The sequence below is a fragment of the Pseudorca crassidens genome, chromosome 19 (assembly GCF_039906515.1).
Source record: "Pseudorca crassidens isolate mPseCra1 chromosome 19, mPseCra1.hap1, whole genome shotgun sequence".
In the NCBI taxonomy this organism is placed as follows: domain Eukaryota; kingdom Metazoa; phylum Chordata; class Mammalia; order Artiodactyla; family Delphinidae; genus Pseudorca; species Pseudorca crassidens.
In genome coordinates, this window is record NC_090314.1 from 43,370,987 (window position 1) to 43,397,157 (window position 26,171).

Genomic DNA, 26,171 nt, shown 5'->3' on the forward strand with positions numbered 1-26,171 from the left:
AAAAAAGATAAAGGGACCAAACTGCTGCCCTGAGAGAGGTGCTAGCCACCCACATAACTCACCACACACCAGGGAGTCATTCACAGGGTGCTGAAAAGATACGCTGAAACGGGATTCTGAGAGGGGACACACTTCAAATTGGAGTAGCCCAGGAGAATCTAAAAGGCAAAGAAAAGGATCATAAAATAATCAACCAAATAAAAGACTTGAGACATGTAAATGGTAATTATTAACTATGAAATTTTCTCTCCCTCATTGGAAACTAAATCCCACACACATTTTTTTAATACACAAAACCTACTATGTCACCCACAGGTGACTAAAGGTATCAGATTCCAAGGAATCTACCAGTGTATGTTACGAATACTCCAAAACAAATAAGTAACTAAACTTCAGTTTTCTAAAATGAAGGCACTTAATCCCAATTGATGAAGTCCTTGGCAGATATAAACACCCTGCCTTGAAAGTGAATTCTGAAAATAAATGTGGCCAAGAGGAGCTTCTCATTCTATTTGATAAGCAGACATTAGAACCACTACCATAAACCCTGCTTTCTACCAGTATACAGCTGTTAGCTATACACTCCATAGTTTGGTAAGCACAGATGTAGGGGCTACAATCTAAAATGATACATTTATGCCAAATTCTCTCTCTCTCTCTCTCTCTCTCTCTCTCTCTCTCTCTCTCTCTCTATCATTGGTTTCTAAGCCAAACAGGCTGACAGCCCAGAGACAAGGATTATATACTTTCTTGGGAAAAAGCATGCATCTCTGTAGGACTAACTTCATAACTACCTCACAAAAACTCATTTTTAAATACCATGAAGCTATGTGGAAAATTCTCCTAGGATTGAAATATGTGAAATAGAAGGGTCATAAGGACACTTGCACATGCTCTGTGTCATTACTCCAACTTTCTAAAATTTCTCATTTCTAAAGCAATTCTTATTCCCATAAAAGATGTCTCCTGATTTACCTTCCATTTCTTCTTGCCTACCATTTGTGCTGATACAGCTCTATCACTGAAGTGCTTTACAACTAAAGTAAAAAATTAACTATGGTTAACTAGAGAAGCCAAAATTCGTATCAAGATTTCTAATAGCAAACTGTTTGAAAAACATCAGCATTCCAGCATCCTGGGAGAAAAAAGAGAAGGGCACAGGTCTCATCCCTTTTTAAGCTATATGATTAAGTTCTCCAAAGAATGGGGAGAGGAAATATACTCAGGACTAAAATGTGGGAACCACTGTCCTAACAACCTAAAATTTAGATATCAAGAACTCCTCTCTTCCTGCAGAATCCCAAATTCTACCTTATATATCTGTTGCAAGGTTCAGGCCCTTAGGTACCCAATTATATTGCTGCATGCAGAACAAGAGTAAGTCCATTGCAACAAAATCCAGTGGTTTCCAAATGCCAATTTACAGACTGGTTCCATCAAAATTATTCATGGAGCTTGAACTAGATTCCCAACTTCTCCCACATTAAGTTCATTTGAGTATGAAAACCAAATGTATGTAGTTTTAAAAGCTCCACAGGTGATATGATGGGCCACAAAATTAGAGAACTACTAGAGTAATCAGTTTCCATTTACCAGTAAGTATATCAAAAGGAAAGGCAGTACCTTCTTTCAGAATAGTTCTTTTGACACAGCTTCCAATTAGGGTGTTATAGGCCACTTGGTGTCTGATCAGATTCAGGATAAGAGGAACCCGGCCAGGGTGCTGAAAGGTGATTTTGCTAACAAGGGTTCCCTGTAGACTTCTACCATCTGGAAGAGGAGCATCTTTGTTGAGGAAATAGCAATGCTGCTGACCTGGAAGAGCCTGGGCAAAAAGAACAAAGGAAACGAATGCTATTTACTCACCCACTGTACTCCAACCACAAACTATCCTTAAAAAAACCCTACTCCTCAAAAATCAGCAATTTCTTGCTGAATATTAAAGCTCCACAGTCAGTTCTTTGGTCAGCTAATGTTAAATGCCAAATACTCGCTTGGCTGAAAAGACCCCTTCTTTGTAAATGTTCCGCTAATGGTTTCCTAATCTAGCTAATATAAAAATTACCTCAGAAATCTGTATAAGAGAGGTCCCTGGACCACAAGTGCAAAATCTATATTTTTAATAACACCCTATATAGTTATAACAGAGCCAGAATTTGGGAACTATTACTTACTCCAGACTACTGTCAAACATTCAAATAAATTCAAGTCCAGATGTGGTTTTAAAACGCTCCTTAATTTATTCATTCCAGTACTTTCTTCTCCATTAAATACTTTGCAGATTATAAGCTCATGGCACTTGAAAGAATTAAACAGCAATAACTCTTAATACCTACTTATGTGCTTGTAAAAGTTCAGAATACCATTAAGACACTTTCACCTGAAATTTCAACAATGAAATGTACGTTGTTTCCTGACTTGGAAACTCATGCTTTTCCTTCAGTATGTTTCACAGATTTCTGTAATTTCCTGCCTGACTGAGGAAACAGGACATGATCCAGCGGTCCAAAAGAACATCATCTGACCTCAGTTATCCTATAAAAGGAAGATTCTGATCTTGGGTCCAAACATAATCTACAACAATTCATAAGGACTTACTTACAGCATAAAATCGCATGTTGTGATTCAAAGGTATAGGGTCAGGGTCCTTTGACAGCTCAAATTGAGTGATCAGTTCATAAAGGGGTACATAAGTTGGTTGGGTTTCAAACAATGGAATTCCTAGAAAAACAGAGATCAATACAATGATCACAGTGAGATGCAAACGTTGACAGCTCAGTTTTCCCTTCATGAGTTCTACTTCATACGCCCATTTATTCAAAAAGTACTTACTAATAAGCAAAAGCACCATGACATCTATACCCATCAGTGGTTTTTTGAGGCCAAGACTGAAAGGTCTAAGATAATCTGAATGTGAAGTTTGCTTTTCACTTTTATAACAATTATTAGCTCCTGATGCTTCCTAAAACTCACCTGTGCAGTTCTGAAGTTTCTGAACAAATGCTCTAGATACTGGGATTGGCTGGGGAAATTTCAAGAAGAAACAGGCAGGAAGATCAACACTGTTGGCACTGGTGATTGAGGAGAAGGAGGGAGTCCTTCAAAAAAAAAGAAAAGGTGGAGGATTGGGATTTTGAATGATGTGAAAATGAAAAATCTAAACACTCATTCTTAGACATGTCTGTATCATATAACCACCTACTCACAAAACCTATCAAAAGTTCACTCTTTGAACTTCCTTCCCCCAATTCCAAAATATCCTGTTTGTTAACCCTAGAGTATCTTACCAAACATCTATCCTGAGGCACGTTCTCTAGTTATTACTCCAGTATAGCTCTAAATCAACATAAAGTCCCATAGGAAAATCCCATAGAGCAATCATTAAACCAGTGCAAGTAGCACAGTTCTCTTCTTTCTCTCTCAGGATAAGAATGTGTTCTATGAGCAGACTTCAAAGAGGAACATGCAGATATTAAAAAGAGAAATTAAATGGGTAAAACAAAAAGCCCATCTCTAGAAAGTCCACTGGGGGAAGAGCCAAGTCAAAGTAATACCCGTTTCTTACTGGGCTTAAGGTTGAAATAAATGGACATTGCTAACCTACAATTATATTTAACTTACCATTTGTTGTCAACTGGATGTGACCCCATAATTAATGGTGCAATTGGGAGTTTATACATAGCAGATGTTCCTTCGATTGTCACTGATGCATTCATGCCCAAAGATCGAGGAACTGAGAAAAGGAAAGAAAAATGGTATTCTCCAAAGTAACACGAATTATAAGGATCTTGAGTTTCCCTGGTGGCGCAGTGGTTAAGAATCCGCCTGCCAATGCAGGGAACATGGGTTCGATCCCTGGCCCTGGAAGATCCCACATGCTGCGGAGCAACTAAGCCCATGTGCCCCAACTACTGAGCCTGTGCTCTAGAGCCTGTGAGCCACAACTACTGAGCCCATGTGCCACAACTACTGAAGCCCGTGTGCCTAGAGCCCGTGCTCCGCAACAAGAGAAGCCATGACAATGAGAAGCCCACACAGCACAACAAAGAGTTGCCCCGGCTCACCGCAACTAGAGAAAGCCTGCGCACAGCAATGAAGACCCAACACAGCCAAAAATAAAAGCAAATAAAAAAATAAATTTATTTTTTAAAAAAAAGAAAAAATTATAAGTATCTTAACATTAAAAAAAAAAGCTAAAAGCTAACTTCTGTAAAATTTGTCAGCCCTAATTTGTTTGTCAGATACTATAATACCTATATAACTCAGAAACACTACAAGTTATCTTTCTAACCAACCAATATTTCTGTCAGTAAATAAAACAAAATACAGGAAACAATGCAGTCAAAGGAAAAAAAAATTTTAAAGGCTCATTACCAATATTTACTTATTTTCTCCAACTTCAGAAAGCATTTAAGTAGAATTATGATTATAGGATAGTCAATGATTGAAGTTAAAAGGGGACCAAATGAGGTATTAGGCCATTTCTCATTATGTTTTAGTCTATTAACGTGCAAATATAGGGAATTCTCTGGTGGTCCAGTTGTTAGGACTTCGGGCTTTCACTGCCAAGGGCAAGGGTTCAATCCCTGGTCTAAGATCCCATCAAGCCGTGCTGTGCAGCCAAAAAAAAAGTACAAATTCAAAGTAAGATCCATTATTTTAGTTCTTTAGTAAGTTGGCTAATTTCTTTACCTTTAAAGTAATGATTAAAGGGAATTATTTCAAGTCAGATGGTTTACATTTTTTTATTCACTCATTTACTTATTCAAAAGGAATTATTAAGTTTTTATTATTATGTATGTATGTGTACATATAGATATGTATATCTGTAGGAGTGTATGTGTATGTATCAGATGCAAACTCTGGTAGAAATGGAAAACTTTGGTAGGGATGGCAGATTTATTTGGGAGTAGCAAACCAGAAAGTACAGGCAGGCCTGGGCATTCAAATTTTTTTTTTTTTTTTAATTTTTTTTATTTTTTGCAGTACGCGGGCCTCTCACTGCTGTGTCCTCTCCCGTTGCGGAGCACAGGCTCCGGACGCGCAGGCTCAGAGGCCATGGCTCACGGACCCAGCCTCTCCGCGGCATGTGGGATCTTCCCGGACCGGGGCGCGAACCCATGTCCCCTGCATCGGCAGGCGGACTTTCAACCACTGCGCCACCAGGGAAGCCCGGCATTCAAATTTTTGAAAATATTTTTTAAACACTGAGCAAAACCTTCAGTTAATTTACAGTGAAAGTCTTACCATTATTCTCATGCAAAATGATAGGGGTTGTAGTCTTATCATCCAGCAGGTCAGAAGGAGAAGCATAATACTTCAAGTTCATCAAATGACCTATGCAAAATAAAACTTATCACTACTTTTTTATCAGGTAAATTACAAATAAAGAAAAACATTCCCATTCCTATAAACCTATATACAAGAAAAGAGTTTCAGATATGAGGACTAATGATCCAAAACAGCTTATGAAATATGACAGAAGCATAAATATTGATTCTAGCAGCAACAATTTACTTCACAATTTTAAAAAAAAAACTAGGGGAGGGCAGGTGTTGACACCTTAGAAACCATTAAAAAAAATACACAAATGAGAGAGGGATAAATTGGTAGTTTGGAATTGGCATATACAAACTACTATAAATAAAATAAACAACAGGGTCCTACTGTTGTACCATACATAATATCTTGTAATAAACTATTATAGAAAAGAATGTGCAAAAGAAAAAAAAACATATACACACATATATATAACTGAATCACTTTGCTCTATACCAGAAACCAATATAACACTGTAAATCAACTATATTTCAATTAAAAAAAACCAGAAACACAAATGACTGGTAATTTTCACCTTCTGCTTATAAACCCAAGGTGAAATTGTAATAACCCCTCAACTAAAATTAGACATTTTTCTAAACAGGTAAAATAGAATCACATACCCCCACTTCTTGGAGTGAGATAGCCAACACTTCCATGAAGAATCTTATCCAAGGGACCAGCATTGGTTGCTTTCCTGCAAGACAAATGATCTATGTTTGCTTATATTTAAGCCCTGAAGGTATTAGTGTACAATGTGATAATGAGTTCAGCTCTTAAACATATTATAATTCTATCCTAATGACTCTATGTTGTACCTGGGCATTTAACAATTGTATTTCAACTTCAAAGTGAAGGGATTATTTCTAAGAATACATGTATGTATTATGTAATACATGTATTGTATGTAATATGTATGTAATATGGTGAACAAAAATTACAACTATACTATTATTTATCAGAAGGGAAGCCAGGGCTTCCCTGGTGGTGCAGTGGTTGAGAGTCCGCCTGTTGATGCAGGGGACACGGGTTCGTGCCCCAGTCCGGGAAGATCCCACATGCCGCGGAGCAGCTGGGCCCGTGAGCCATGGCTGCTGAGCCTGCGCATCTGGAGCCTGTGCTCCGCAATGGGAGAGGCCACGACAGTGAGAGGCCCGCATACCGCAAAAAAAAAAAAAAAAAAAAAAAAAAAGGGAGGCCAGGTTTGACAAGTCTTCTGATAAAACCTAAGAAATAAAAATTTTTAAAAAATTAAAAAAAATAAAAAACCTAAGGAATACCAACCAACAACTTAGGGATACTGATACTCAGAAAATGGAATGCAATCATTTGGGAACTGAAAGGATATGGACAAGATGTACAATACAGGTAAAACACAGATGCATAGTAACATACATCTATAATATATATTTAAAAAAATAAGAGCCTAGTAACCCCATAGACGAAAAACTTTAAGAACAAGGTCAAACAGAATTGACACTTTAGCCAGTCTTACCAATACATAACTGCCATTTTAGATAGATCCTGTTCTAAGGATTGGAGAGCCAAGTACATTTTAGTCTTTAGTTTGCTAGAAAGTAAATAAAGAAAACAAGAATTAAATAGTTGACAAATATATGTACACACACACACAAACATGAAAGCCTAGAGAGCAAGTCTACCTTGGAGGCAACTAAGATATCTATTTAAAAAACAAAATAAAACTTTAAAATGTTAAAAAATCATTACTGATCTACCAAAGCTAACTTTTATCTCTACTTAAAAGAGCCAAGCAGGTATACAGAATCCCAGGTAGGTTAAAAATAAAAGTGGCAACCCAGTTCCATAACAATTTCTTTCAGCCTAGAAATCAGTATGTTGAAGACATCTCAAGGATTATCTTCTAGCACTATAATCCATTAATGCAGATATTTGTTTATTTAATATACCTTTAAAAGACATTAAGCTGGAAGCTGAGCTATACATTGTCAGTATGAGTAGAAATCACAAATGAGCTAGGGCCGAAGACTTGGCAAATTTCTAAGTACAAAATGGTTTATAGATTTATACTAATTTTTCCAAAAAAAGCAAAAAAATAAAAATACTTACTTGTCCCCTGGAAGGTTATAAAGATTAACAAGACCCTTAAGGTGCTTAGAAAATTCATCAAAATTTTTTTCCCTATAAGAAGTTCGGGGGAGAGGGAAGAGAATAAAACATACAATTACTATTCAGTCTTATCAGCAAAGTGCCAAAAATCATGGCTATATAAAACTAATCTTAATAATTTACTTTACTCTTTTTCCCCCAAAGTTTTCTAGAATCAATCAAAAGTAGGAAAAGAAAATGCAGTGTATCCCTTTCTCTGCCCCATTTTTCTGAAGGAGGTGCTAATAAGCAGTATAAAAGATAGTCAAAAAGACCCGATAACTCATATAGTAATTCGCTCTTAAGTAATGAGACTTGGTTTAAATAAATCACTTCTTCTCCTCTTAATCTGTAAGTGAGATGATTGGATGTCATGAGGAAAAAAAACTTTTGGAGAGAAAATGGAAATAAATAAATTGGGAAGATAGAACACTTTTCATGTATACAGATAGAACACTTTTCATGTATACGGCAACATAAGAGCAAAGAAGGAAAATGAACACTAGGAGAGAGATGGGAGACCTAAGGAAAAGGGGAATGGGTACTGTGGAGGCAAACCACATATTCCAAAATGTTCCTATGACTAGCTTTACCCCAGGAAAAAGTAACTACTACCATGAACCCCTGGCTTCCTAGAACCTAATATTCAGGCATGGTTTCTTAGTCGAATAAGGTTTTGTGGACAGGAATCCAACATAACTCGACAATTCTAACTCTCTACATCTATTTCAAACTTAAAAACAAAAAAAATGTCCCTTGAAAGCTGTACTGCTCTGACAACGTCAGATACTTGGTCGGGCATTTATTGACCACTTACTGCCCAAAGTGCCATGAAGACATTAAAAGGAAGCAAGAGCAGCAGCAAAATATATTCCCTACCTTAAAATTACCATCTATACAAAGTGATCAAAAATACCAGGTAGGACTTCCCTGGTGGCGCAGTGGTTAAGAATCCACCTGCCAATGCAGGGGACATGGGTTTGAGCCCTGGTTCAGGAAGATCCCACATGCAGCGGAGCAACTAAGCCCTTGCACCACAACTACTGAGCCTGAACTCTAGATCCCACGAGCCACAACTACTGAAGCCTGGGCACCTAGGGCCCATGCTCCACAACAAGAGAAGCCATCGCAACAAGAAGCCCGTACACCACAACGAAGAGTAGCCCCCGCTGGCCGCAACTAGAGAAAGCCCACGCGCAGCAACGAAGACCCAATGCAGCCAAAAATAAATTAATTAAAAAAAAAAAATACCAGGTAAAGACCAATATTCTTCCTAAGGTTCCCACTTTAAAACATGCCTACAAATTAACTTTAGAACACCATCAGTTCATAAATTGGTATGGTCTCCTACTCCACATCAGAGCCAGACATATTTTTTTCCTGGACTATTCTGGTAATACAACTTTGCTAGACTTATTGAGTTAATGAAATCATAAAATGTTATTTTTTATGTTACACTGCAATTTTTCAAAGCTCGTTCAAATCTGGTGTATTTGGCTATAAGGACATTAAACTGATCATTGAGAAGACTGAGTGTAAAACTTATTTCCTCAATATTAACACCCTTTCTAAGACGCCTCCATGTGATATCTGATAACTTCACTATAATTTAAAATATAAAATAGATGTAATGACTTTCTCAAATTCCCAGAGAGTTAACTCTGGGTTTAAATTTAAGCATGAAAATTTCCACTCAATTCAAAGAGAAAAGATAAGCCAATGGCAAAAAACATCAATTACTAAAAGAGACTGTCTTCAAGCCTAGCACTTTACTATAATGGGACCCATATACCTTAAATAGAAAATAATTTTTCTCAAAGTTGAAGTGAAAAAAAGTTCTTTTCATGGTATAGACTCATATTTCTCAAGCTTTCTTTGATTCAATAATTAGGTTCTATTTATTTTTGTTCCACACAGAATTCCTAAGGTTAGCTCAGTAGTTCTCAACCAGGAGTGATTTTGCCCTCCAGAGGACACCTGACAATACCTGGAGATATTTTTGATTATCATAATTCAGGAGATATTGCAACTAGTTGGGAGAGACCAGGGATGCTGTTAAACATCCAACAATGATCTGGGCATCCCCCTACAGCAATGAATTTCCCAAACCAAATTTCAATACTGTCAAGGTTGAGAAACCCTGGGATAGACGGAATAGGGTAAAAAAAAATCAAGCTAAGTCAATTCTGAAAGTGAACAAGTACAGACTGTGAAAAATCTTGACCCAAGAAAATAAATTTGTTCCTCAGGAAAGTAACTTCTGACCATCCTCAAAACTTAGCTATAAAGAATAGCACTGTCGGGCTTCCCTGGTGGCGCAGTGGTTGAGAGTCCGCCTGCCAATGCAGGGGACACGGGTTCATGCCCCAGTCCGGGAGGATCGCACATGCCGCGAAGCAACTAAGCCCGTGTGCCACAACTACTGAGCCCGCGAGCTACAACTACTGAGAATGCATGCCACAACTACTGAAGCCCGCGCACCTAGACCCCATGCTCCACAACGAGAGAAGCCACCGCAATAGAAGCCCGCACACCACAACAAGAGTAGACCCTGCTCGCCGCAACTAGAGAAAGCCCACGCGCAGCAACAAGGACCCAACACAGCCAAAAATTTAAAAAAGGAATTAAAAAAAAAAAAAGAATAGCACTGTCTGCCAGTATCAGGGAATATAAATGTCATCTGCTCACCTTAGCTGCTGTACAAGCTCTGGACAGCTCTGAAATTAAAGAAATTATGTTAAAACTTTAAACTACTTTAAGACAGTTGAAGACATCAAAAGTTTTTCTCTTTTATTAATAACACATGCTTTATTAAAAAAACATTAAAACTATAGAAGATTCTTATATTAAGATATCAAAAATATCTTCTTCCTACTTGGTAAACCATGGGTTGGGTCAGGAAATTAAAGATTAAAATATATATGAAATAGCTTATAAAGGAATCAACTTTCAGCTGCTTGTTTAAAACATTAGGACCTCTCTTTAAAGCCATCCTTGGAATCCATATTCAACTGTCTGGTTATACACATTTTACATTCCTCTCTATTACAGGGTTTTTCAGAGACATTAGTTATGTACAAGATTATCTGTCCTTCTTGATTATAAATTCTTTGAGGTAGGAACTTTAAATTATTTGTATCCCCAGAAACTATTGTTCAATTGCGGCTCATGTTTGTTGATATGAAATGGAAAGGGTTCCTCTGGTGTTTCCTTTTGTCAAAGCCTCTGGATGATGTCAGAGATGGACCCAGATTATACTAAATTCCACTCTACAGCTACTGATGTTGTAGCCCATCACATCATCTCTATAGTGGCTCATGAAAAAAACCTAAACCCAAGCTATTTCAAACCCCAACAATTCCTTTTAAAATTAATGTCCCTAAGTAAACCCCACAGATTCCAGTGAAATATCAACAACACATACCACAGGATTCTCCCCATGGTGAGCCACTTTTACATCACAAAGCTGTCCTGCAGGATCTAACTGCACTTCCACATAGAACATATCTGACGTGATGTAACATTCAGTGCCACTGGCACTGAGATGAGAGCCCAGTCTAGCAGGAACAAATCAAAACAAAAATTAATAGAAGACACATAAATAAAGCCACCCAAAGTCAACACTAAGTTAAACATTTCTGCCTACAGATAGACTACTTACCCGTTCTGTCTTGCTATAGACTCCAAACGGTCAGTCATTGCTGGTAAAGATGTTACTACAAAAGGGTGAAAAAAGGAAATCACAAAAGATGTTCCAAATAAATTGTATTCTTCAGAGTCAGAAACATCTCAAGAGTATATCTATCCTTCCAAAGCCAGAAACATATTCAATAGTTCAAATGCTTATAATGCGCATAAAGTTCATTGGTAAGGCTTAGCTGTGGCCTAAGCAGTAATAAGGATCATAAAAAAGATCTATTTGAAAAAAATGATTGCACCTTTCTCCTCTCTCTTTTTCATTACTCATTTGGGACAAGTTATCTTTAATTTAAAGAAGACACACTTAGGGACTTCCCTGGAGGTCCAGTGGTTAAGACTACGCGCTTCCACTGAAGGGGTCGCAGGTTCAATTGCTGGTCAGGGATCTAAGATCCTACATGCCGATCAGTGCGGCTAAAAAAAAGACACATTTATCTGCTAATGCTAGAATAAGGAAGATTAACATCAAAACCAGCATAGAAACAAATATTCTATGTTCACAGTGGCATTATTTACAATAGCCAAAAGATAGAAACAACCTAAGTGTCCATCAATGAATGAATGTATAAACAAAATGTTATTTTGTTTACATATAATGTATACATACAATAAAATATTATTCAGCTTTCCTAAAAAGGAAGGAAATTCTGATATATGCTATAAAATGGATGAACCTTGAAGATATTATGCTAAGTGAAATAAGCCAATCACAAAAGAACAAATACTGTATGATTACACTTATATGAGGTATCTAGAGTAGTCAAATTGTTAGAGTCAGAATATAGAATGGTGGTTACCAGGAGCTGGGAAGAGGGGAAATGACAAGTTACTGTTTAATGCGTTCAGAGTTCCAGTTGGGAAGATGAAAAAGTTCTGGAGATGGATGGTGGTGATGGTTACACAACAATGTGAATGCACTTAATGCCACTGAACTGTACAATTAAAAATGGTTAAAATGGTAAATTTTGTTATATACATTTTACCACAATTTAAAAAAAACAATATTCAGCTGAATCAGGTTCATTTGTGATAATCAGAGTAAAATCTGTTTTTACTTTCATTTTCCTTCAAAAACAGACAGAAGTACTAATTATAAGCTTGAATAATCAAGTTCATGATTTGAATTTTATGTTTGCTTGCCTGAAAACATTCTTTATAAACACTGTAAAAATCTCTTAGAGTCAAAAAGTCCATCTTCTTATTGAGTTAATTAGGAGAGAACATGTGAAGGAAAAAAACTTTCCCCTGCTATCTGCAATCTTATAGCTACCCTCCATCAATTACCTTTTGAGTTTCTACCAACCTCCAAAATGGGATAAAAAATAAATGTTTCAAAAGTTCAGGTAAGAGCTCATCTCAACTCCATAATGAAAGCAAGAACAACACCTAGCATAGAACGGTTGACCTATCTCAAATTTATATTTCTAGTGTAAGTATAAAATAGTCTTTCCTAAACTGGGTTTTTTTTTAAAGAAATTAGCATATTTCAAAGATGTTTACAAACCTTTGAGAGCTTTCTGCAGCGTCTCCAAGCAGCTGACCAAATGTTGGTGCCCTCCAGAACTCATCACAACCCTCTTCTCCTGTATTAAGAAGGAAAACATTTCAGGTAAAAACTAACAAAGCCAACAGTGTTTTGGGTAAACATACACATTATCCCAGAAATAACATTTCAGGATAGTCTATATATTATGGTATAGTTTATATACTCTATATTTTCTATATATTCTAGATAATCTATAGATTTTTAACTGTTAGTCTGTCCATCCATCCAAAAGAGGAAAGGTTAATATACATGGATACAGGCATATCCATATCCATGAAAGCAGAAAAAGGTATTTCCAGATCTAGGACTTCCCTGGCAGTCCAGCGGTTAAGACTCTGCACTTCCAACGCCGGGGACGTGGGTTCGATCTCTAAGATCCCACATGCTGCATAGCATGGCCAAAAAAAAAAAAAAGCCTATACCAAAGGTATTTCCAGATCTAAAGTAAGATAACTTTCAGGGAAAAATTAGGAAGAATCAAAATGTAATAAATGAGATCAGCCTCCTGTAGAAGTGACTACATCCTAAGATTCAGTAACTTAAATGGGGTGGCTCAGATGGGACAATTCCCAAATCTAATAAGGTGATATGCATGTAATCTAAGAAATACAGCCAGACCTTAGTCAAACTAGATTGACTCTAAGAAACAGGATACGTAGTCCAGAAAAAGCCAAAGAGCAAAAAATTTAGCATAGTTTTTCTAAACATATCCAGGGAAGAAGTTTCTCTTTGCACAACATTCTAGTCCCCAGAAGTATGAACAGTTTTATGATACAAGGATAGTTTTTCAGACTTTTCCACGCCCGAAATCCATCTCTCTTGGCTCTAATTCCACCCTCACAAATATCTGACTAATTAATAATCTAGCTCCCTTTGTACCTTGAATATACAAGGACCTTGTCCATTGCAAGGACAATGGATACCAGTACTTTGGTAGCTGGAAAGACAAACACTCTGCTGTAAATTAATAAACTGGCATTCTGATTTCCCCGTTAATCTACTGAAATTTTGTTAGTATGTCAGTTGTTGAAAACTCTTCAAAATCTTTTACGTACCAATAAAAGTAGGTTTCTGAATCTGCAAAAGTGAGAAGTAGACAATGGAAGCTATGGTGACCAAACCAAGAACTGGTAACCCAAAAGAGGGTCTTAGTAGCCACCTGGAATCCCTCTATGTCATAATGTCTCCCTAATGACAATATCACTTATAGACCATATTTCAAACTAGAATATGGCTGCCTTATAGTATAAAAATGACAACCTCTGAATTCCCAGACTGGAAAAATTGCCATTCTTTAAGACTTCTAAAAGAAAACAAAAAACCTTTTTTATGTACACAATCCTGAGCCAGAAGATATCTGTAGAACTTAGTTATAGAAATCTTTTAGCAGCATGACACTTTGGTGTCCATTATCTCATTTGATCCCTACAGCAAAAAACTGGTGTTGTGTGTCTCTACTTTCCAGATGAGGAAACTGAGGATCAGAAAGAACAAATAATCTGTCCAAGGTCACTTAGGTAGAAGTACTGGAGTCAAGACTAAAATACAGGTTTTTTGACAGCAAATTCAGTTTTTTTACTAGGCTATATACTGATATGATCATTTTAAGCTCTAATAAATCTACTAAACTGAACTTACACTGGACCCGGTGTAAGGTTTGGTAGAGGGGTACTTTCACTGAGTATAACATGTATACAGAAAAGTATATGAATCTGAAGTGAAGAGATCGTTAATTATTACAAAGTGAACACAGACATATAACCATTGCCCAGGTCAAGTCATAAAAAAGTACTCCTGTAACATTTTACTACCACTGGATTCATATGGATGAACTTTTAACATCCAGCCTCTACCCTCACCCCACTCCCTGTATTCCACCTAACTAAGGGCTCCCCATACTGGTGAATGACTCAGAAAGGAGAAGTAGTACTGTAGAGAAAGAGGGCCACAGAGTAAACAGGTGAAGTTAATTAAAAATGAATTGCAAACTCAACTAGCAGAAGAGATACAGTGACAGTATTAGCACATTAGAATCAAGGAGCTTGACAGGAAGTGAAAAATAAATGTCTCTCTATATCAGTCTGTCATGTGTATCTTTTTTTTTTTTTTGGCGGCACTGTGGTCCTTGTGGAATCTCAGTTCCCCAACCAGGGACTGAACCTGGGCCACGGTAGTGAAAGCCAGGAATCCTAACCACTAGGCCACCAGGGAACTCCCTATCAGGTGTATCTTTTATAGGTGTATTTCTTAGCACTTTGCCTAAAGTACCCCAGTGTACTATAACTCACAATTAACACAATTCTATAAATATACCTCCTTCTTAGGTAGACTCTTAAAAGTTGAAAGCCATCATGTGCTTATGATTTTATGAGAAATAAAACTGAAGACACACCATAATAACTAGTTAGAAAAAGTCTACACAGGGAGCTTAGCTTATTAAATAATTATCTAAGCACAACACTTTATCCACTTCACCACAATCCTCACCATGACTTGACGCACAAGCTTAATGGTTTCACTCCAAGGTCTATTTTGGTTAAATTTTGCATGGAGCCGTTCCAAGAGAGAACTCATCTTACTCAGCTTTTCCGACTCTAAGATATAAATCAGAAAACATCATTAGCAACTGTTCTTTCAAGACCTTCCACAGTTTTTCTTGCAAACAAAACTCCCATACTTCATCCTGGTAAGAGCTCAGTTAAAATATTTTCCAATATGATTTACTTCAAAACATATGAAGAATTTGTTTTTAATGACAAGAAGACACACACAATTGTGGGTCTAGTCTAACAAACACCATAGAAGGGGACTGCTTTCTATTAAAACTTAATGAGAACCAAAAAAAGAACCATCTCTAATGCTGTTTAAGGATCAAGACTACCATTTAGTGACAAAATAATTTCATGGTATTCGTGAAATCCCTTATATGATATATGCAGAGCACACATTTGAACATGGCCTAACTACGGTTAGTTGGTTTTCAAAGTGAAAATACAGACTTTCTTAATTTTTTCACATAATTTTAAGAGATCAATTTATAAGTATTATCAAGAAAACAGGCTTTATTTGCCATTCAGATTTTTCCTATTTAAACTCAAACTATATGAACAAGGAAGATGTCAATGACTAAAGGATGAGTTTCCAGAAAAGTTAAGAGAAAGGCAGAAAAGAATGGCTCCTGGATAGTGTGTGAAGGAACCTCCTACACCCTCCAACACTCCTGTAATTCTTGTAACTGCTTAGCACGAGCAAGGACCTGTGCTGGAGACCACCGGCAGTGTAAAAATACAATATGCCTGAGATGACACCTGTGAGGGGGTGTGGGTAAGTTACGTGAAAATAACCGTCACACAAAGCAAAATGAGATTTGTTCTTAAAAACAGAGACACATTACTACTGAAATTCAAAGGAGGAAAAGTTTGTAATTAGTTGTGGGGATGTTACAGAAAAGGTGCCATTGAAAGATGTACAGAATGTCAGCAATCTGAGTTGAGGTAGTGACATCTTCTAAATCAAGATTCAACTCCTCCCTCCAATGCCTTCATCTTCTGGAAAACTGTTTTTTGGTTTGTTTCAGCCAATTTATAGTTCTGGAGAAATGTCTGACAATTCCCACTTTCAAGACTCATTCACTCAGGCACTATTTTACATGATGGAGATACAGCAGTGAGCAAACTAGACAAAACTGCCTCATCTAGTTTCCATTTTACACTTGTCATTCCTCTGCACCAAGAAGTATACCTTTTTTCTTCCTCCCCTTCAAAACACACCCCCCCTTCTTTCCCTTAAGAAGCCTGATAATAAATATCTTTACAAAAATGCTCTAATGAAACATTTTTTGAGCAACTATTATGTGCCAGGGACTGTATAATGATGAGTAAGGCAAGATCCTGATCTACATAGCTCAGAGCACATTGGAGAAGACAAGTATATAATAGTGAGCTGTATCAACAGAACTATGTCCAAAATGCTAAGGAAGCATTTAAACTGTAAAGTGGAACGTCAGAGAATCTATGTAAGGTTACACAGAAAGTTGTTTTTCAGCAGTTCTGAATTAGTTCAGACATTGAAAGATTGAAATTCAACGCATTTTTAGACTATACAATAGCACAAGATGTGAACACTGTGACATTCTTGAGAACTGCTGGCTTTTAATACCATAAGTACCTAATCATTTCATTCACGCGAAAACATTCTCCAGTACTTTGACATACAGCGCTGTATTACTGTTTTTATGTCATCATTCACACTTCTCTTCTGGAAGGAGCAAGTTTTACATTCACTCGCCGCGTCTCCCATCCCTTTAGGCTAAAAATGCCCTGAGGCCCAAATGATTGCCCCTAGCTAAGCAGGAAACCTTAACATAAGTTGGGAGCCCCCATCTCCCCAAAGTCAAAGCTCTCCATCACCAAGGAAGGCAGTCGGAATCTAAAACTCACACACATCCCGCCTCCTAGACTCTGAGCCCTCGGGAGAGTGGCCCCCGCGGAAGCATCTGCCCCCCAGCTCCTCTCAGAGATTGGCTCCCCCAGCTGTGTCCCGCCCCCTGCTTTTCCCCTCAGTCACTCACCCTCGGTTTCCCCCTGAGCCTTCATCCTGACAGCGGGAAGGGCCTGAGTCCTACACAAGAGGATATGCCCCTCCTCACCACTAACAGAGGAACCAAGTTGGTTCGGGCTCCCGGGACGCAGGGCGCCTGCAGTCCCCACTCTTCCCGGGAAGGCTCAGTCTGAAGTCCCCGGCGGCAAGAAGAGAAGGGTGCTCGCGGCCGCCGCCATCTTCCGCAACAGAACTTCCGAAAGATCGCGAGATTAACCGTGATCCTGCGAGAGAGAGGAAAAGGGTTGGGCACCAAATATCGCGAAAAATGGTTAATACGTTGCTACTCGCGAGATTCTCCCCACCCTTCCTTCTCTCTCAATTGTCTTAGGCTTCTCGGCCGTAGGTATGGAGTTTGCTAGTTGGAAGTGTTCGGCTCCTCTGCGAAAATTGGCACTTTCGTTTTGGCTTTTAAGCAGTTTGCAAATTTAAATCCCCAGCTCTCTTTACTAAAAGACTAGCTCTTCGAAAATACTGTTATCGGGAATATTTTATTAAAATACTCGCTTTCTTGAGATACTAGGTGGAAAAAAATGTTGGGTATTTGTAACAATGTCCCAAGCTAGCCCGGTACACTTAATTTACATGTCCTAATTTTCTTTTTAATTTCAGAAATATTTTTCTTGAGCAATTCCAATATTTTTGAAGATCTGGGAGATTCTGGATTAAGAAAAACTTGTTTGCAGCAGTCAGATCATCGGATGCTGTTAATTATCTTTAGGATCCCAAAGGTGTTCACAATTGATTGTATCTTTTTTGTAATCATAGTGAAAACAAGCAGTTTAGCTAATACTCTACACTACAAATCACAAAGAATGTGTAGTCATATCTCTTGTATCAGTAAATCCTCCCAAAGAGAAAGCTGGAGTAATGCCGATAAGTTCGTGGCCACTGGAACAAGAGCCAGGCTAAAATACAATTGTGCTAGCATTGGGTGGAAGTTCTTAAAATAGTTAAGGCTGCATTTTTTTTTTCAATGTTCTTTTTTTCCATACACACCCTTGAGAATAACTGCTGAAAAGTTGGATTTTACCTAGTTTGCTGTAAGGATATTAAGCAATGGATTTCCACTGGTTCTTTAGTCTCAGACTTTCCCCATATTTCAAAAATGATATGCAAACATCCTCCAAAGCCATTCCAGCAGGTAACTGCAGTTCAGATGAGCAGGCACAGCAGTGTAAATTTAATAAGAATAAATCTTTATTTGCCACATGCTTATTGCCACAAAGATATAAACCATGCTCCTTGAAAGTAGAACTTAAATTTTACTTCTTGTCTATTCCTCGTGCCCTCATTCCTTTCAGTCACTACACAGTGAGTTTCTCGGGGCAGGAATTGCCTCTCATTTCTGAATCCCCACTACCTAGCACTGTACCTGGGCTTAGTAGACAAATGTTTTACTGGGCCTAAAAAGCTTCTCTAGACCCAGCTCTTCTCCCCTTGCCAAACCCCAGCCACACTGACCTTCCACCTGCAGACAATTCCTTCACTCCTTCCTCTCCCAAGGTCCTTGAACATGCCTTTTTAACTGCTGGGAGGTCTTTCCCTACCCCACCCCCCTCTCCTCACTGAGGCCGACTTATTCAGATCTCAATGTAAATGTCTCTTGCTCTAGACTAGAGAAGCAAGGCTTCTCTAACCCGTCACTTGATCAGGTCCTCCGTTATATTATTTCAAATTTCTCTTTAATACCACTTTCACCATCAAAATTAATTAAGTACATGATGATGCATTCAATGCCTGTCTTCCCTGCTAAACTATCAAATCCAGGAAGGGCGGCTGCTTTCACTACTGTCTAGTGATACTGCCTAGCCTAGCTCCTGACACATGTCAGAGACTCAATACATATTGTTGGGATAAACTGATAGTGTTGTCAGATAAAATACAGAACACTCAATTAAATTTGAATTTCAGATAATCAACAAATTTTTTTTAGTGTAAAAGTATGTTCATGTAAATCTAGCAAAAGCATTTATCCAAATGAGAATTTCCAAAGACAGTTCATATTTAAAATGCTGTGGGAATTCCCCGGCAGTCCAGTTGTTAAGAGTCCATGCTTTCACTGCCAAGGGCCTGGGTTTGATCTCTGGTTGAGGAACTAAGATCCCACAAGCCGTGTGGCACAGCCAAAAAATAAATAAATAGAAACAAAAAATAAAATAAAATGCTGTTTCCTTTCCTGTTGTCAAAGTACTCTTCATCCAACAAATATCTGTGGAGTCCTAATACTTGTGTATTAGGAGCTGGTAATATAAACTTGAAAGCACAGTCCCAGCCCTTGATGGGCTCACCTGATTTAGAGTTCTGAAAATATGACTGGTCACTGTAATTGTAGGCACCGAAAAATTTTTTGTTAATTTATTCTTACGCCCAAAGCATCACTGTTGGATACACAGTTACATTTCCCCATGAAAGCTCTCTGTACAAATAAACAATAATGTCTGTACTAAGTGTGGCTAGGAAATGTTAAATCATATAAAACTTGAAAACAGAATAAACTTTACCAAATTTTAGTCACAGAATAGAATAAGTTATTATTTCTCATCCGAAAATGCAGCTGAAATGACATTGTGGAAAAATTTGTACTCTAAAAGTAAAGATAGGAGAGACGTGTCATTAAATAAGAAAAGCATTTAAGGTACACATAGGAGTAATCTTATATGCCAAGAAGAGGAGGATGGACAAATTTTAAATGACTAAGCTTTGTGGGAGACTCCAGAGGACTCTTTAAACCAAAATCTAAACTAACAAATTGGCCTTGGGGTGAGGGAAAATTATTATAACTTTAGTTAAATATTTCCCCTTGTGTACAGCCTAAGGAGAAGCTTTCTGACCTGCTTTGGGGGATTTACAGGGAAACTACAGTCATCACCTGACTGATCACCTTGGGCTTCCCAGAGTTGCCCTGACTCCCTGCCCTGGGAGGTCATGCAAATAAAGCAAATCATGCAGTCCTGGAATTTCAGAGTTCAAAGTTTTTCTGTAGAGGGAAGCAACCCTTGTTTTACAAAGGCACAATTCTCACCAGTTTTGGCCAATCTCAGCAGTTGTATTTAAAAATTTAGACACACTCAAAATGGCTTGAAGGCTTAAAGACATAACACCATAAAACTCCTAGAAGAGAACATAGGCAAAACATTCTCTGACAATAAATCATACCGATGTTTTCTTAGGTCAGTCTCCCAGGGCAATAGAAATAAAAGCAAAATTAAACAGGGGACTTCCCTGGTGGTCCAGTGGATAAGACTCCACACTCCCAGTGCAGGAGGCCTGGGTTCGATCCCTGGTCAGGGAACTAGATCCCACATGCGTGCCTCAACTAAGAGTCTGCATGCGGCAACTAAGATCCCATGAGCCACAACTAAGACCAAGCACAGCCTAAATAAATAAATAAATATTTTTAAAAATGTACCATATCTTTTAAAAAATAATAATAATAAACAAATGGGACCTAATCAAACGTATAAGCTTTTGTACAGCAAAGGAAACCATAAAACGAAAAGACAAGCTGCAGACTGGGAGAAAAATATTTGCAAATGATGAGACTGACAAGGGCTTAATTTCCAAAATATACAAACAGTTCATGCAACTCAATAACCAAAAAAAAAAAAAAAAATCGAAAAATGGACAGAAGATCTAAATAGACATTTCTCCAAAGAAGACATACAGATGGCCAACAGGCACATAAAGAGATGTTCAACATTGCTAATTATTAGAGAAATGTGGAAATCAAAACTACAGTGAGGTACCAGCTCACACTGGTCAGAATGGCCATCATTAAAATGTCTACAAATAATAAATGCTGGAGAGGTTGTGGAGTAAAGGGAACCCTCCTACACTGTTGATGGGAATGTAAATTGGTGCAGCCACTGTGGAAAACAGTATGGAGGTTGCCCCCCAAAATAAAAATGGAGTTGCCATATGATCCAGCAATCCCACTCCTGGGCATGTATCTGGACAAAACTATAACTCAAAAAGATACATGGGGCTCCCCTGGTGGCGCAGTCGTTGAGAGTCTGCCTGCCGATGCAAGGGACACGGGTTCGTGCCCCGGTCTGAGAAGATCTCACATGCCGCAGAGCGGCTGGGCCCGTGAGCCATGGCCGCTGAGCCTGCGCATCTGGAGCCTGTGCTCCGCAACAGGACAGGCCACAACAGTAAGAGGCCTGCGTACCACAAAAAAAAAAAAAGAAAAAATCAGAGTAATTTTGATGAACTCATGCCAACGCTTAATAAGGTGGACCAGTCACTTCATCTAATCGGCTCATTAAGTCTCATGTCATCTGCCATCATGTTAGACACTGGTGGAGACCTTTACATCCAGGCCTCTTGCAGCAATGAATGAGGAGTTACCACACCTGAGTTCAAGTACTTAATTCTATCCTCTTTTATTCTTTTTTCTTGATAGTATTAATTTTACTTCTGTAGATGATTAAAAAGTTGTCATGAAAAACTTGGTCTTTTTCTTTTTTTTTTTTTTTTTTTGGCTGAGCTGCATAGCGTGTGGGACCCTAGTTCCCCCATCAGGGATGGAAACGGGGCCCCTGGCAGTGAGAGCACAGAGTCCTAACCACTGGACAGCCAGGAATTCCCTGTCTTTTTCATTTTTTTTTAATGAAGATTTATGGGCTCAAACATTTAAGTAAAAAACTTTTTTTGTACCCATGTGACCCAAAGCAACAAGAACATTTTCAGGGAGTGATTTGGAGAGTAGATTTTTCTGCCTTCATTCAGAATGTTTTCTGGCTCCTAATTTACTGGATGCTCTTTTCATATACAAATCCTTATCTACGTTTTCTGGTCCAACTCAAATGTCATACTTTTTAAAAAATTTTTATTTGTTTATTTTTGGCTGTGTTGGGTCTTCGCTGCTGCGCGCGGGCTTTCTCTAGTTGCAGCAAGTGGGGGCTACTCTTCGTTGCATTGCACGGGCTTCTCATTGCGGTGGCTTCTCATTGCGGAGCACGGGCTCTAGGTGTGCGGGCTTCAGTAGTTGTGGCACGCGGGCTCAGTAGTTGTGGCACACAGGCTTAGTTGCTCCGCGGCATGTGGGATCTTCCCAGACCAGGGGTCGAACCTGTGTCCCCTGCATTGGCAGGTGGATTCTTAACCACTGGGCCACCAGGGAAGCCCCTCAAATGTCATACTTTTATAAAGCTTGCTCTTACCACTCCCAACCTTCTTTTGAACCTCCACACTGCTCTGTATCATTCTTATGACATTTATTACCTTATGTTTTGAGGTATGAATATATTGTCTATATCCTTCTTGAGGGGTCTCAGTGGGCACTAGTACACGGAGAAGGACCTTAAAGTCCCACACACATATTTATTGAAGAAAAGAATGGGGAAGCTTGGACAAGCCACTTAGCTTCTCTGTTCCTTAGTCGCCTCACTAATGCAACCTATTTCAGGGGTAAGTTGTGAAGAGGTAAGTTGTGAATGGAATGAGTTAACATGTGCCAAGGAATTTTGAAAGATAAAAAATGAGGGGCAGTGTAAGATACTTTTTCCTGTTCATGAATACTATGCTTTGCTTGTTCATAACTATAATCTTCTGTGTGAAGATAAATGGCTAAATGATTCCAAAAGAGCCAGAAGATGATCTCAAGAGGTGATGAGCTTTCAAGATTCTTAAGATTTTAAGCAGACTGGAGAGTGGTAGTGCCACACAATGAAAGAGATTGTAGCTTAAGGTCAGACATGAATTTTTTTTTTTTTGGCTGTGTTGGGTCTTCATTGCTGTGCCCGGGACTTCTCTCTAGTTGTGGCGAGCAGGGGGTACTCTTCACTGTGGTGTGTGGGCTTCTCATTGCTGTGGCTTCTCTTGTTGCAGAGCACAGGCTCTAGGTGCGCGAGCTTCAGTAGTCGTAGCATGCAGGCTCAGTAGTTGTGGCTCATGGGCTCTAGAGCGCAGGCTCAGTAGTTGTGGTGCACTGGCTTAATTGCTCCACGGCATGTGGGATATTCCCGGACCTACGCACCCTGCATTGGCAGGCAGATTCTTAACCACTGCACCACCAGGGAAGTCCCCAGACGTGAATTTTTATCTCTTCTTTGGCCCTTGCTGGGTTAGCTTTGTTACCCTAAGTAACTTACTCAACTTTTCTGAGTCCGGGTTTCCTTATTTGTAAAATAGGGATGAGGAAATTGTGTTATTGCAGGGCAGTACGAGAATTAGTAATAATGCACGTAGTAGTATATGCTACCTAAGTGGGAAGAATCGTTAATACTTAGGGACTTGGGTTGAAATAGCCCCACATTTGCTCTTTATTCTGTTGACAATATTTTCATCGTGGTATTTAAAGGAGCTGTTACAGAGTATGCAAAAATTAGTTTGCGCCGGAACTTGGGAATATGTATTTGTTCAATGAGTTATTAATAAAGTCTTGAATTTAAAAATTCCTCCTAAGTCCGTTTCAATAAAGTTTTGCTCAAACGCGGAGCTGGGATCTTATCGCGAGAATCTGGCGGAATGCGTTTCTGGCCCGGGACTTGCTCTCGCGTTGTTTGAACAGGCAGTGGGGAGAGGTGAAAGGAAGCACGAAATACCGCGAGAGTACTGCAGATTCTCGCGATATTTCCTGGGATTACCCCCTCCCCCTTCCTCCCAGTGCTGTTTCGGTTTAACCTAGTGTGTGACTGTGAGCCTCTGTGAGGGAGCGAGTGAGTGTGAGGTACTGAGGTGAGGCGGAAGCTAGAAAAGGGACTCTTTCAGTAGCGAGGGACAAAGGGGGCGTGAGGCACCTAGGCCGCGGGACCCCAGCGACAGGAAGCCGCCCCGAGCCGGGCTACCGGGAAGGGGAAGGGCCCGCGCAGTCCTCACAGGGCCCCAGAGCCGGAGTCGGCCCCACAGCCCCGTGCCGTCGGCTTCCTACTTCCTCGACCTCCCCGGCGCCTGGGCCTGAGGATTGGCTCGGCGTGGGGAGGAGGGGAAACAGACTCGAGCGGCTACCCGTTGTCTCGCAACTCCACTGCTGAGGAACTCTCATTTCTTCCCTGGCTCCTTCACCCCCCACCTCATGTAGGAGGGTGCTGAGGAGTCGGGAGGGAGGAGGAGCCTGGGCTACCGTCCCTTCCCTCCCCACCCCCTTGTAGGGGCGCTTTGGTAGGCGTGGGGCTGGGGCTGGGGGGGAGGGTGGGGGTTACTTTTTGGAGTGCTGGGGAACTTTTTCCCCATTTTGAGGCCAGGGGAAAGGGAATGCCCAATCCAGAGAGACATGGGGGCAAGAAGGACGGGAGTGGAGGAGCTTCTGGAACTTTGCAGCCGTCATCGGGAGGTGGCAGCTCCAACAGCAGGGAGCGTCACCGCTTGGTGTCGAAGCACAAGCGGCATAGGTCCAAGCACTCCAAAGACATGGGGTTGGTGACCCCCGAAGCAGCACCTTTGGGTACAATTATCAAACCTTTGGTGGAGTATGATGACATTAGCTCTGATTCCGATACCTTCTCTGACGACATGGCCTTCAAACTGGACCGGAGGGAGAATGATGAACGTCGCGGGACTGATCGGAGTGACCGCCTGCACAAACACCGTCACCACCAGCACAGACGTTCCCGGGACTTACTAAAAACTAAACAGTCAGAGAAAGAAAAAAACCTGGAAGCCTCCAGCAAGTCGGGATCGATGAAGGACCGGATATCAGGAAGTTCAAAGCGTTCAAATGAGGAGAATGATGACCATGGAAAGACGCAGGTCTCCAAAAGCAGCAGCAACAAGGAATCCAGGTCATCCAAACTCCATAAGGAGAAGACCCGGAAAGAACGCGAGTTGAAGTCCGGGCACAAAGACCGGAGTAAAAGTCATCGGAAAAGGGAAACACCCAAAAGTTACAAAACCGTGGACAGCCCCAAACGGAGGTCCAGGAGTCCCCACCGGAAGTGGTCGGACAGCCCCAAGCAAGATGATAGCCCCTCAGGAGCTTCTTACGGCCAAGATTATGACCTTAGTCCCCCGAGATCTCACACCTCTAGCAATTACGACTCCTACAAGAAGAGTCCGGGAAGTACCTCAAGAAGGCAGTCAATCAGCCCACCTTACAAGGAGCCTTCTGCCTACCAGTCCAGCACACGGTCACCCAGTCCCTACAGTAGACGACAGAGGTCTGTGAGTCCCTATAGCCGGCGACGTTCTTCCAGCTATGAAAGGAGTGGCTCTTACAGTGGGAGATCACCCAGTCCCTACGGCCGAAGGCGGTCCAGCAGCCCTTTCCTGAGCAAGCGCTCTCTGAGCCGGAGTCCGCTCCCCAGGTGAGCTATTTGTCTAACAGCCCGTTTCTTCTTTCGGTGGCTTATGAGGAACAGGTGATTAGACATGTTAACATTTTGTTGAAGCCCCCAGTGTTCATCATTGACTGGAACACTTTGCTATTGGCTAGTCATCATGTAGGTGAGTCTGGTCTCCTCTTAACCCAGAATTGGAGAAGTGCAGAGTTCACATGCCTACAGCTGCTAAAGGTAGGTACTTCCAGTGGTGGGATCTTCAGTTGTAAGCTCCCACGTGAGAAAAATCATAGGCTTCTGCTTACTGACTGCATAGGATTGATACTGGTGCCCAGAGTTTATCCAGCTATTTCAGTTGCTTTGTCTTAACTTTTTAAAAATCACTTTGGTATTAGTGCCTTAGGCTTCATTGGACCTGATTGGAGATGTAAGAAATTAAAATTTTTCATTTGTATTATCTCGGGGCTATTTGCCTAAGTCATCTACCATTTGTGCTGTCCACTGAGTCTCCAAACTTGTAAGTTTATTTCCTAATTGACAATTTTTTGATAACTTACAAGAGACTCCTGTCTTTTTTACGGTATGCGGGCCTCTCACTGTTGTGGCCTCTCCCGCTGCGGAGCACAGGCTCCGGACGCGCAGGCTCAGCGGCCATGGCT

The 26,171-nt window shown here is 40.0% G+C and overlaps 2 protein-coding genes across 10 annotated transcripts in view; one reads left to right on the forward strand and one right to left on the reverse strand.

Moving 5' to 3' along the window:
• MED1 (mediator complex subunit 1) overlaps positions 1 to 24,864 on the reverse strand; it is a 30,434-nt gene extending 5,570 nt beyond the window's left edge. Inside the window, exons 1-16 of one of the 2 annotated variants that reach the window (XM_067716520.1) lie at positions 24,736 to 24,864; positions 17,262 to 17,514; positions 15,179 to 15,285; positions 12,650 to 12,728; positions 11,108 to 11,162; positions 10,871 to 11,003; positions 10,135 to 10,163; positions 7,408 to 7,479; positions 6,815 to 6,889; positions 5,943 to 6,016; positions 5,248 to 5,337; positions 3,622 to 3,733; positions 2,974 to 3,098; positions 2,603 to 2,721; positions 1,624 to 1,825; positions 63 to 158 (exon numbers count right to left, since the gene is read on the reverse strand). In XM_067716520.1, coding sequence (XP_067572621.1) covers positions 63 to 158; positions 1,624 to 1,825; positions 2,603 to 2,721; positions 2,974 to 3,098; positions 3,622 to 3,733; positions 5,248 to 5,337; positions 5,943 to 6,016; positions 6,815 to 6,889; positions 7,408 to 7,479; positions 10,135 to 10,163; positions 10,871 to 11,003; positions 11,108 to 11,162; positions 12,650 to 12,728; positions 15,179 to 15,285; positions 17,262 to 17,286 — 1,393 coding nt within the window. In that variant the 5' untranslated portion in view covers positions 17,287 to 17,514; positions 24,736 to 24,864. The remainder of the gene's footprint in view (positions 1 to 62; positions 159 to 1,623; positions 1,826 to 2,602; positions 2,722 to 2,973; positions 3,099 to 3,621; positions 3,734 to 5,247; positions 5,338 to 5,942; positions 6,017 to 6,814; positions 6,890 to 7,407; positions 7,480 to 10,134; positions 10,164 to 10,870; positions 11,004 to 11,107; positions 11,163 to 12,649; positions 12,729 to 15,178; positions 15,286 to 17,261; positions 17,515 to 24,735) is intronic. The other variant, XM_067716521.1, reaches the window with a different exon arrangement.
• The window catches only part of CDK12 (cyclin dependent kinase 12), a 64,399-nt gene continuing 62,105 nt past the window's right edge, over positions 23,878 to 26,171 (forward strand). For 6 of the 8 annotated variants that reach the window (XM_067716525.1, XM_067716526.1, XM_067716522.1 and 3 more), the window contains exon 1: positions 23,878 to 25,539. In XM_067716525.1, coding sequence (XP_067572626.1) covers positions 24,491 to 25,539 — 1,049 coding nt within the window. In that variant the 5' untranslated portion in view covers positions 23,878 to 24,490. The remainder of the gene's footprint in view (positions 25,540 to 26,171) is intronic. The other 2 variants (XM_067716528.1, XM_067716530.1) reach the window with 1 other exon arrangement.